The sequence below is a fragment of the Podarcis melisellensis genome (genome assembly GCF_964234715.1).
Source record: "Podarcis melisellensis genome assembly, chromosome: Z".
NCBI lineage: Eukaryota > Metazoa > Chordata > Lepidosauria > Squamata > Lacertidae > Podarcis > Podarcis melisellensis.
The window spans coordinates 31,738,620-31,751,230 of NC_138547.1; the positions used below are offsets into that span (position 1 = coordinate 31,738,620).

The window sequence follows — 12,611 nt, forward strand, 5'->3', positions numbered from 1 at the left end:
GCAGTGCATCACCACCCTCAAACAAGAATGCGCCTGTTCATGTGTCCAGCCAGCTTTGAACCCCTATAGCAATAGTCATGCCTTGAAGGAGAAAAGAGAGACTGTTCTTGGAATGGTAGAAGGGATGGACAATATGTTCATTTCAGGTGGGGGTTTTGTCCAGTTTCACATTCCTCTTCCACCCCAGTTTTAAATTCAGTCCTCCACATTACTGCATAGGTTTGTTTTTATTTACCAAAAAAAGTCACCAATACATTAGTGCATTTCCCCCCAATATACTGTTGTATATTATTAAGCTTTGCTTAATATAGTTTTTCATTTTATGGAAGCACATATAACATAATCCAGAAATGCAAAATTGAGAAGAACAGAGGAAGTGGCAGACTCTGAGTCCGCCTAGCTCAGTACTGATTGCACCAGTGTCTTCCGCCTTGGGTCCCAAAATGCTGTTGGACTCACCCATCATCGCTAACCATTGGGCAAGCTGGCAGTGGAACGTGGGATCTATAGACCAATAAGATCTGGGCACCCAAGATTGAAGAACCCTGGCCTATGATGACTGCAATAGTACTCCAGGGTCTCGGTCAGAGAAAATTCTATCACCTGATTGTTTTTAAACCAGAGATGCCAAGGACTGAACTTGTGTCTTCTGCACACAAAGCATGAGCTCTGCTACTGAGCTACAGCCTTGATCCCTATGCAGACAGGGCACCACAAAGATCTCCACAGCATTTCTGTGTATGCTGCACACCTCTGTTCCTTGCACAGGTAAAGGGACCCCTGACCATTAGGTCCAGTTGTGGCCGACTCTGGGGCTGCGGCGCTCATCTCGCTTTATTGGCCAAGAGACCAGCCATACAGCTTCCGGGTCATGTGGCCTGCATGACTAAGCCGCTTCTGGCAAACCAGAGCAGCGCACGGAAACGCCGTTTATCTTCCCGCTGGAGCGGTACCTATTTATCTACTTGCACTTTTACGTGCTTTCGAACTGCTAGGCTGGCAGGAGCAGGGACCGAGCAACGGGAGCTCACCCCATCGTGGGGATTTGAACCGCCGACCTTCTGATCAGCAAGTCCTAGGCTCTGTGGTTTAACCCACAGCGCCACCCACGTCCCGTTCCTTGCATACAGGGGTCCATTTATTACCTCTCTGCCAGGGGGCCTTCAGATCCTGGGGCCAGCAGAGCTAGGGAGATTCCCAAATTTGCTTCCCCCCACCACATTCTGGCTCAGCCTGCTGCAAGCAAGAGTGTCAGGCTGCTGCTTTTTAAAACTGCTTTCCTACCCCCACCACAAACCTCCCCACCGCCATGCAGGTTGGAAAGCAGGCGAATCTCTCCAGAACAAGCATCCACTCACGGCATACAGAACTCACCCAGGATGCAGAGCCAAAAGTTCCACTCTGACTCAAACAGTTACAAGGGGAAGGAAAATAAAAGAGACAGCGCAATAAGCAAAGTCAGCACCTTTTTTCCGCCTCACAGCATCCTGCCTTCACCAAGGCCTTTTAAGCAGCGGGAGAGCTTCATCCTGTAACACTGTATTTGTTTTGGCCTTCAGGAGGGACAAGGCATCCTACTGACTAGGACCAGGAGCACCTAGTTCCCAGTTCAAGTACAGAAACCCTCCTTTCCATAGAATGTCAAGGGCAAGGGTGAGGGTGAGAATCTGTTGGCCATCAGCCTCTGTGCCAAAACAGCTTTTCTACAACTGGTGCAAACTGAGCCCTGCTTGAGTCTTGTCTGCACTATTCATTTAAAGCAGTATTTTGTCGGCATCCATCTGTCTTGAGAAACAGTGGAGTGCACCTCTGGGGGTGGACTCAAACCTCTCTGTGTTAGCAGCACCGCAAGTGACCGCCCTGGGGGGGGGGCGCACGGCTGGGCAGTGTGTGTGGAAGTTATGGACCCGCTTCTCAGCCTCGCTGAGAAGAAAGAAAAGCAGAGCAATTATGTTTGGCACCAGCTTGGCTGAAGGAGTTGCTGGAAAGGAGGTGTACAAGGTGCTATTCAACTGTCTTAGGGAATCCACTCTGGATTTGTGTAGGGTTTCCTCCTTAGCCTTTTCTTCCTGTGAAAATATCCTGCAAGGCCACCAAAGTTTAGGATCAGAGTCTTCCTCCCAGATGGGCTACCTTTCCAGGTTGACAAGCCCCTCAATTCTCTCTACGGCATGGGTAGAAACTGTCTTTTTGAACCCACTATTGGTCTTGTCCACTCAATCTACTAGTGCCTATCTTTGCATACAGGGGAATATGACAGCACTTAAAAGAGTCATGGTTTCCCCCAAGTAATCCTGGGAGCTGTACTCAGAGTTGTTAAGAGACACACACACCCCAGTCTGTACCCCCTACTTCATTATTGTTAACAATATTTAAAAATGAAAACATCAGTTTGAGATACAAAGTACTGATTCCTTTTCAGGGGTGCCAACTTGAATAAAATATTGTGGGGGCCTAGGTCTTCTTCTTCTTTGGCGATCACTCATAGCTGAGTAAGATTGTCTCCCACAAACACGGTTTTAACAATGAGTCCTTAAGTGACTGTGGAGGCCAATTCTGGATCCACACGTCCTTCCACAGTGAAGACATAGGTTTCCAGGCAGGAGTTGATCATGGTATGGATTTACCAAGTGTGTCTTCCTCCTCAATCACATGGCACGGTGCACACACACCATTTGAATGGCAATGCCCATCAACGGGGGCGGGGGGAGGGGAGGGGGAGGGGCTCAGATATTTTATTGCAGGGGCCAAAGCCCCACAGCCCCTGGCGGTTGGCTCCTATGTTTCTTTTAGTAGCAGTTCAACAACTTGTCGCCCAAAACTTTTGAGCATTTGCAAATGTCACCATGGCAACAGAAAGTTTGGACTGCAGCACATTCAGAACAACTGACCAAGGAAGTTAAAGCCTTAGCAAGAAAGAGAGAAGAGGCATTGGTTTTATAGAGGCATTGCATCCTTTCATCACATACTCAACAGAACATCAAATACAGTGGACTCACATTAGAAACTTTGCAGTAACGTTTTCCCTTAGGATTCTGTGCTTTGAGGGAGGGTGGGAGGGTAAATGTACGTTAATAGGGGTTATGTTCTCATGTTCCTTTTGAAAAACCAATTAAAAACATTTATTTTAAAAGTGCTACTCCCCCAGGATGGCCTCACGATGCATTATGAATTGCTAATTTTATTCCGATACCAAACATTTTATTTCACTGTACTAAAAAAAATAAATCCATCTTTTTCAAAGCTAAAAGAAAAGAAGCACGAACGCAAGAAGGGTCCTGCAATTTCAGACCAAAGGTCTGTTTAGTCCAGCATCTTGTTTCTCATGCTGGCCAACCAGATGCTGATGTGAAGCCCAGAAACAGGACTTCATCGCAAACAGCTGTCTTCTCTGGTGAACGGTATTCAGAGGCGTGTGGTGTTTGAACACTGAGCTACAGAGAGGTGAATTAGATTAGGATAACAGCCAGGAGTTTAAACACCCGCTTCCTTGGCTCTGATCAAAGTGATCCATTCCTGACCAGCTGCTGTACAATGAGTAATTAAATAATTAAAAAGATGGGAGATAGGTCTTATAGGTCTATGACATTGTGCCTGGCTTTGCCCACAGCAAAAGTTCTCCACATTTGGAATGCCCTTCCCAAACAGATCAAGCAGTCTCATTTTGGTTCATTTTTCTCATGCAAACAAATACATCTTCTTCAAAAAGGACGATTGGTGTTTTTATAAAGCTGGCTTATGGATGTTTTGTTTGATGTTGTTTTATTTTAAACAGAATAGGTTGTTTCATGTGTCCCAAGTTTTATTGTTTCAGCTGTCGGCTGATTGGAGGTATCTTCTTGAAAGAGAAATATAAATTACGTAAAGAAAGAATTTTGAGCCCGTGCTCAGGAGAGGTTATCCCCTAATCTGCTTTGCAGTTCCAAGGCTCAGATTATATAAAACAAAAAGGAAGAAGAGTGCCTTTAAGCATATACAGAATGTACTGGGGGGAGGCATGGTTTGGGTCTTCCAGATTGTCCACTGCCCCAGAAACTCCTGTTTCAACAGTGGGGTTGACTGAACCAAAATGAAATACTTTTGGAGGCTGCGTACACACAATACGTATATTTAAAGCACATTTAAACTACATGACTTCCCCCAAATAATTATTGGAATGGTAGTTTACCCTCTAACAGCAACCATAACAAACTACCTGATCCTTTGGGTGATACCATGTGCTTTAAATGTATGGTTGTGTACATAGCCTAGTCTCATTGATTTATGTAGGTGAGTTTTTAGCACATAGCTTGTTTTCCAACCAAAGTGAAAAGGACTTAAAAGTGCTGGAACTTAAGCTGGATCATGTCCTACATGCTTTGCAGTCTTTGTATGATTTTATTCTCTAACTGCCCTGTGAAATTGCTTGACATTGTTCCCATTCTACAGATGGATCCTCTCCAATCCAGCTCCCTGTCTCCACATGGCTGACTTCACAGTTTTGCAGCGGACTGTGTATGCAGGCTCAGGGGAATAAGGGATTCACTTTCCCATTTCCTGTAGTTCATTCCCAGACTCCAACAATTTAAAAAACTCCTCCAGTTTGTTCCCAAAGCCGCAGTCCAAAGCTGGAAACTCATCCACTCTCTGCCCTGTGTGAAAACAGTTCCTTCCTGTATGTTGGATCCAATTTTAAATGGTGTTCTTGCTTTAGATTTCACTTTTGCTCCCACTCATAACTTCCTGAATCTGAAAACCTATGAATCAACCCAAACCTCTTACACCCCTATATTCCAGAAAAGCAAAAGGGAGGATCCAATTACAAGAGCAGACATTTGGCCTTATACATGCACAGCCCAGCCTGAGCCATGGCACATCACTGCTTGTTTCCAGAAATAATTTATAACATCCAGGTTTCAATAAAACAGAGCCGGCCCTACCATTAGGCAAGATGTGGGGAACCTTTGGCCCTCCAAATGCTGCTGAACAGCAAGTCCCATCAGCTCCAGCAAACATAGCCAATGATGGACATTGTAACAGTCCAGCAATAATCTGGAGGACAAAAGATTCCCTACACCTGGTCTTTAGACCCCATTCCCTCTGAGGCCTGTTTCTGTCATTCCCACCTTGTCTAGACGACCTATTTTGTCTAAAAAAACACTTCCATTTGCTCCATGATTAGGGATCTCTTTGGTAGAGCTGTAGAGTTCCTCTGTTCTTGGTGTGTGTGTGGGGGGGTAGCTATCTCATTTGGGGACAACCTGAGGTAGCCAAGCCAGGAGCTTGAGGGCTTCACGCCCTGGTTGGCCCCTGCCATTTCGTACACCAATGGAGGCTGGGACTGAAGGTCCGCATCTATGCATTTGAATGAGCCTCCAGACATCCTCTTGCCAACTAGACATTTTGGAGAGAAGGACCGCAAATGTGGCCCCGCCTTGGCCCCATTGTGAGCATCCTTCCCAGCCAATCTGTTTCTTAGTGTTTCTAATCTTTCCAAAATTTCAGCTTGGGCTGAATGACCAAAATCGGCTTATTAGAGCATTTTCTTCTGTAGGGATAATGTCCTTTCGCTCGCTCATAGGGTATTGCGAGTCGTATAGGGATGTGCCTTTCCTTTTTTATTTTGGTGACTCTTGTTTATGATGGTCAAGCTGGACCTTTTGAGGTCAGTTTTCCTTTTTAGATTTTTTCTTATCCTCATTTGCCATTGGCTTGTTGCCCTTGGCATCAAAGAGGGAGATCTTTGGTACCCTATTTTCAAAAAATCTTAGTATTACTATCCTTTCCTTTATGAGTAGATGTCTTGCTCTGCGGATAAGGTTGGTCAGGTTTTGATCATGGAAGGTGATCATTGCTTGTACCAAGTGACCATCATAGTATAACTACTCTATAGAAGCTGTATCAGTTGGCTTTACTACACCTGGCTGTGTATCATTTAAGATGTTCAAGAGATGCTTTATGCGATCTATCCATGGGACGAAGCCCTTCAGTTTTGGGTAGTTGGCGAATACAAGTTTTTGGGGAATTAATATCAAGCTTTAGCCTTTTTTCTGGCTCAAAACTTGCCGGACCTGTAGTATGTTCCCATCAATGTTATGGGTCACCACCTCTCTACTACTCGTGTTGCCATTTGGTATCCTTCCAGGGCTCTGGGAAGTTACTTCCATCGTTACGTTTGTTTCAGAACTCTGGTTCGAGTTTTCCTTCTCAGATACAGAGTGGGGCTTTGCCTCAATCCAGCTCTGCCCACACTTCATGGAGGAAGGAGGGTTTTCAGCTCTAAGGCTCATTCCAAGGCAAGTTTTTGCTTTATAACCAACCCTCAGTGCTTGTTTTTATCCCTCTCTTCTATTTTACTTTTTAACTTCTTTTAGTGCTTCCTCTAGTGCTGTGTCTTGTTGTTTTAACATTGTTTTATCTCGTTATTTTACTGCTCTAACTCCCCCATATTGCAAGGTTGCAAGAAGCTGGGCTGGGCTGGGTTGAGCACTTCACCAGGCACTGCTGAACGAAAGGTCATGTCAAACTTTATAAGATAGAAGCTATAAATTAAGGAAGATAAACACCCTAATTGTCAGAGTTGCTGGTGAGCCCAAGTGGCAGATACAGTGATTTTTTTCCTGCTGGATGGCACTGACTAGCCCTGCAAATTCAAGGCCAATGTATTTGGAGATAATTGACTTCAGCAAACCGTTGATAACCAACTATATTTACTATGGTATTTACTAGAAAGAAATGCAAAGACCTGGGAATCATGCCAGTCCCGTTAATCAGTTCCCCAGAACCCCAAAGGAGGCAAAGTAAAATTACAGTGGTACCTTGGGTTACATGCGCTTCAGGTTACAGACTCCACTAACCCAGATACTGTATATTACCTCAGGTTAAGAACTTTGCTTCAGGATGAGAACAGAAATCGTGCGGCGGTGGCGCGGCAGCCACGGGAGGCCCCATTAGCTAAAGTGGTGCTTCAGGTTAAGAACAGTTTCAGGTTAAGGACGGACCTCCAGAACGAATTAAGTACTTAACCCGAGGTACCACTGTACTCATTATTTTCTCTAAAAGGAAGAGAGAAAGAGGGACCTGAACGGGTTAATCTTAGATGAAGTTATTCCTCCACCTTCCACTGTGCTGGATTGGTCAGCTCAGCTCAAAGAGCTCCGACAAGATCCCGAGAAGTTTTTGAATGTTGGAAATTTAAATTGGCTGCCGCCATTTTAAAAAATGGCTATCTTTCAGGGACTGAAGATGACCTCCAGCAACTACATCTACAAGAAACACTGACAGAATGTTTTTGTGCTTCATTTAGCAGCTCATATTATTCAAGAACTGCAGTGTTTAATTGTAACTCTGTGAGGGGTAAACTATAATTCCCAGGATTCTTCGAGGAAGCCATCATTTTTAAAGTGGTATAAATGTGGGGTCAGGGTTATGTCACAAAATTGTTTTGAATTACTTGCTTAGTTTTATGAATTTTTGATCAAAAATATTTTGATCTCTCTTTGGGCGTAGTTTCATTCTCAGTGAGCCAAAATAGTGTAAGGTGGTAGAGTTCCAGACCAGGCCCAGAGAGGCCTGAGTTCAAATCTCCCATCAAACATGAAGTTCATTGGATGATCGTCTTAAGCCAGCCTCTCTCAGCCTAGCCTGCTTCACAGAGTTTCTGTAAGGATGAAAACAGGGAATTGGGGGACCTGCTTTTCGGAGCAGAAGGCATAGTTCACAAGTATGCAGACCACTTTTACCCCATTTGCAGATGTGGAACAAATGCTGAAAAATAAAACTCCACAGAGAATAGACCCATAAGCCCATGTCCTCGTAGGTCCATTCAACTCTTTATTGAATGTTTGCTTTCAACCCCAGTTAAATGGCTAAACACTCCAATGTGTGACTCTTAGAACTTCAGCGATACTCCATTGACTTAATCTCTCAATACACTGGTTTGATATTTTTATGGAACTGTTATTAAAAACACATTGGTGCAAGAAGATTGATCATGACCAAAATAACAGCAGCATTAAAGGTATAAGTGATGGGAAATCCAATTGCGCACTCTAGTACATTTTAAAATACAGTGGTACCTTGGTTCTCAAATGCCTTCTCAAAGAACTTGGAACCCAAACACTGTAAACCCGGTAGTAAGTGTTCTGGTTTGCGAACTTTTTTCAGAAGCCGAACATGCTCCATTCTGAGTGTTAGGCTTCCAATTTGAGTGCCACACTTCCGATTTGAGTGTTATGCTGAGGTCTGTTTGTTTTTGCTATTTACTTTGCTTTTTGGTTTTGCTGCTCTTTTTGTTTTGTTTTTGTGACTGGGTGAAACCCAGTTCAGCTACTGAATATATTGATTGTGTGACTGCAGTACATTGTTTATTATTTTCATTTTATGGATCAATGGTCTCGTTAGATAGTAAAATTCATGTTAAATTGCTGTTTTAGGGGTTGTTTTTAAAAGTCTGGAACGGATTAATCCATTTTGCATTACCTTCTATGGGAAAGTGCACCTTGGATTTGGAACGCTTTGGTTTTGGAATGGACTTTCGGAATGGATTAAGTTTGAGAACCAAGGTACCACTGTACACTTGGCGTAGTTTGTTCAATACTGGAATAATGCTAAGTCACAAGAAAATGCTTTTTGGTCTACAGAATAAAAGCTCATCCCTAAAAGATGCTTTTGGCTCACTCTTGACATGCAGGGGGGGGGGGAGGAATGGCAGCCCAGAGCAGATGGAGAAGCAGGAGAGCTTGCTGGGCACTGTCAGAACAGTTGAAAACACCCTGCAGGTACACTGGAACTGTTCTCCAAGAAGGCATACTTTTTAAAGGGTCCTTAAAAAAAACACAACACATTTGCTGAGAAATCTGAAACACAGGCTCCATGATACTTTTTCAAACCCCTCTGGTCAGAAAACCCAGTGGAAAACATACCAGAAACCAACAAGAGATTGAGGGGAAGGGGAAGGGGAATAGACAACAAACTGTAAATTACACAATCGGTTGGAGGGGTTTTATAGATCATCTTGCCAACCTCTGCTAGAGTTTCCCCAGCAGACGGCTTTCTAGCTTCTGGCTGGAGACCTTCCACAAGGGACACCCTTAGGCAATTGGTTCCACTGTCAAATTCCTCTTGATATATTTCCTAACGTTCAACCAGAATCTGCCTTTCCATAGCTTAAGCTCATTAGATGTTGTTTTGTCCTCTGGGGAATAAGAATACAAAGCTATGAACACATTAGTGGTTTAAAACACAGCAAGGTCATTTCTCCCTATTGCATTTTCGATCTCATTTGGCACCCTGCTGTACACACCAGAGAAAAGCAGGTGGTCACCTGATGCCCTTACCTCTCCCCTTGTGCAACCCCCCTCCCCCCGAACTCCTATCACAAAGCCTTCACCTGAGCATATGCTGCCACCCACGCAAGTTCAATGGCTGTGAAGGGAACATGGCTTAAGCTACCCTTTCAGGTAAGATGCTGGTTTGAAAAGAAAAAGTATCATGCAACAATATTTCTCCAGAAACTACAGGGTAGCTTTAATCTGAGCCTTTGAAGCTAAGATATTTCCCTGCCTGCATCTGTGCTGGAATTGTTTTAAGCTTAAGATGTTTTACATATTACTGGCCACCCTGGGCTCCTTTCAGAGGAAGGGTAGGTTATGAATTTAATATTATATTATTAATATCATGAGTAACATCAGAGCTGGCAAAGCCATTAGGCAGGGTGAAGCTACTGCTACAGGCAGCAGAAGTCCCCCCCCCCATAGAACACCCATGGGAGAAGCCTGCTGCCATCACAGTGCTGATTTTGGGGGCAAGAGCATGTCCGTTTTGGGCAAGATCTCACCTGAAATTGTGCAAGATCTTCCCATTTTGCCGCAAGTGGTGAAACAGGACACATCAGCTCTGTGTAACATGTAACGGTAAAGGAAAAGGTACCCCTGACCGTTGGGTCCAGTCGCAAATGACTCTGAGGTTGTGGCACTCATCTTGCTCTATAGGCCAAGGGAGCCAGTGTTTGTCCGCAGACAGCTTCCAGGTCATGTAGCCAGCACGACTAAGCCACTTCTGGCGAAACTAGAGCAGCACACAGAAACACCGTTTACCTTCTTGCCAGAGTGGTACCTGTTTATCTACTTGCACTTTGACATGCTTTCAAACTGCTAGGTGAGCAGGAGCTGGGACTGAGCAATGGGAGCTCACCCCATTGCAGGGATTCAAACCGGTAACCTTCTGATCAGCAAGCCCTAGGCTCAGTGGTTTAGACCACAGCGCCACCAGCGTCCCTTGTGTAACATGTACGTGGATTCAGATGCTAACAGCGGGAGTGCATTGGAGCCAGAGTAAAAGTCCAATATATAAACAGTCCAAGTTTTCCCTTCTCCGGGCTAAACAGTTGCAATTGCAACCAGTTCCTTCAGCTCCCTTCCCCACAGCAGACATTTTCCTGCCTGTGGGCTTCTTGAAGGCATGTGCTGGACCACAGTGAGAACAGGATGATGGACCAGATGTGCCTTTGGCCTGATCCAGCTGGGCTCTTCTTTTGTTCTTATATTCCCTACACCTGATCATCTTCACTGGCCTACTTCGAACCTGTTCCAATTTGTTTTCAGCATCTTATAGTTTGGCACCCAGAACTGGGTGAGGCGAGGCCTAAATACCAGATAAACTTGGCTATTGAGGCCTAAATACCAGATAAAGTGGGCTATTACCTCCCTGTGACTTAGAAACTATTGTTCTATTCTCACATCATTATCCTGCTGCCCAGGACCTTTGGATCCTGCCTCTCTACAGAAATGCCTGTGGATTAGCAGCTATTTCTATCAGCCAAGAAGGCACATAACTTCCCCCAAAGAATCCTGGGCGCTGTACTTTGTCAGGGGTTCTGCAAAAACTTGTAGCTCCATGAAAGGGTAAACTATAGTTCTCATTATTCTTTGGGGGAAAGCCATGTGTTTCTAACATGCCAAATGTGTCAGAATCGCTGCTTTGCCAGCTCTCCCCCCCCCCCCCGCAGCTGCATCTTGTTTCGAACCATTTTAAATTTTGTGCGTATCATCTTCTTCCGGCTACGTGACCTATCTTTAAAAATATAAGAAGAGCTCTGCTGAACCAGCCCAAATGCCTGTCTAGTCCAGCTTTCCATTATCACAATGGACAACCAGAAGTCTGTCCGCAAGCAGGTAAACAGAAGCACTAGTGCCTTTGACAATGAAGGTGGAGCGTGGCTGCGAAGTTGCAGCAAGCAAGCAGGGTCAGCAAAACCACCACCACTGTCATGTCAGCAAGCCCATCGGAAGCCTTTGCATTTCCAAACTAGGAAGAAAAAGCTGGGGAAAGAGACAATTCTTTTCTTTAAAAATGCCTCTGAGCATGGGCAAAGGGCCTATTCTCTCTTTTTTTTCATCACAGGATGTCCAGGACATAAATGGTGGATTTCAGAAAGGATTGAGACTGACATCTGACTCTTTTGAGAGTTAACCCCTTCCTTGACACCCCCACCCTCTGGGTCTGCAGAGAGATACTTGCACAGACTGGCCACCTGCTCTACTCTACAGAGTAGACCCCTCCATTCAAATGGCTGTGAAAGGACAAGTGCTCTATTTCAAGGAGTCCTCTGGTTGAAACACTGAGCCCCTGTCCGACCCCTGCTTTCAACGCAGGGCACAAGGAAAGTGTGGATGAACCCACGGTCCGACTCAAGTCTGGTTTTATGATAAGAGAATTTAGGGAGGGAGAGAAGTATTGAAGTTGCCCGTCACAGTGACTGCCACCCAGAGAGCACACCGGCCAGGCACAAGCAGGTCACCTGCTCGCAGTCTTCACCGCTAGCGTAATCTGCATTGCATTTGGGTGACGCCTTTCCTCTTTTAGTGGGGGGGGGGGGTAAGTAGCTGCCTTACAGCAAATCCCTCCCGCCTTCTCCGCCTTGGAAACAATCCGCGCGCCCTTCTAGGAGCGGCCCACGTGCTATTCCCAAAGAGCGCGGTGGCCCTGCCTCGACGGGGCGGACGATGACTTTTCTTTCTTACCTGCCTCTCGAGACGCCCCGGGGCGGATTAGCCCGTGAACTCTGCAGAGGCGGCTTCGAAGCCGGTGGGCGCGGCGGGTCAGCTCCAGCAAGCGACCCTCTAGGTCCGCGAGCAACGCCGCCGAGTGTCCGCAGAGATCGGCCAGCTGCCGGAGCAGCGCCAGCGTCGCCAGGCCGCACACGTCGTGGAGCTGGGCCAGCGGCAGAGCAGCCAAGCGAGGGGCGACGGCAGCGGAGGGGAGCAGCCGGCGAGGTTCCACCGTGCGCTTCCAGAAGGGCATCTTGTTGTCCTTGTTGCCCTCCGAAGAGGAGCCGCCGCTATCCGGGCGTCCCTCGGAGTGGATCTGCTGCCTGGAGGTCGGTCGGCGCCAGGCTGCTGCTGCTTTTCTAGACAAGAAGCTGACGGCCGCTCGTCCGACGGGACTTTGAGGCAGTAGAAGTCGAGTTCTCCTGAGCTGCTTCCTGAGCCTGACCAGCCTGGGGAACGCCTCGCCTCAATGGGGAACCCCGAGGAGGAGCTGCTAGTATAACCCCAAGGGATTAGAAGGGGCGGCTCTCCTATTTTCCCGAGCAGATTTATTTTGGAACCGGCCGACTGTCGGTGGTAGCA

At 46.1% G+C, this 12,611-nt stretch overlaps 1 protein-coding gene across 1 annotated transcript in view; it reads right to left on the reverse strand.

Annotated features, from left to right (window-relative positions):
• Window positions 1–12,283, reverse strand: part of NHSL2 (NHS like 2) — a 107,973-nt gene extending 95,690 nt beyond the window's left edge. Inside the window, exon 1 of the mRNA XM_081897325.1 lies at window positions 12,003–12,283. Within this exon, the coding sequence (XP_081753451.1) occupies window positions 12,003–12,282 (280 nt within the window). The 5' untranslated portion in view covers window position 12,283. The remainder of the gene's footprint in view (window positions 1–12,002) is intronic.
• Between the last annotated feature and the right edge of the window lie 328 nt (window positions 12,284–12,611).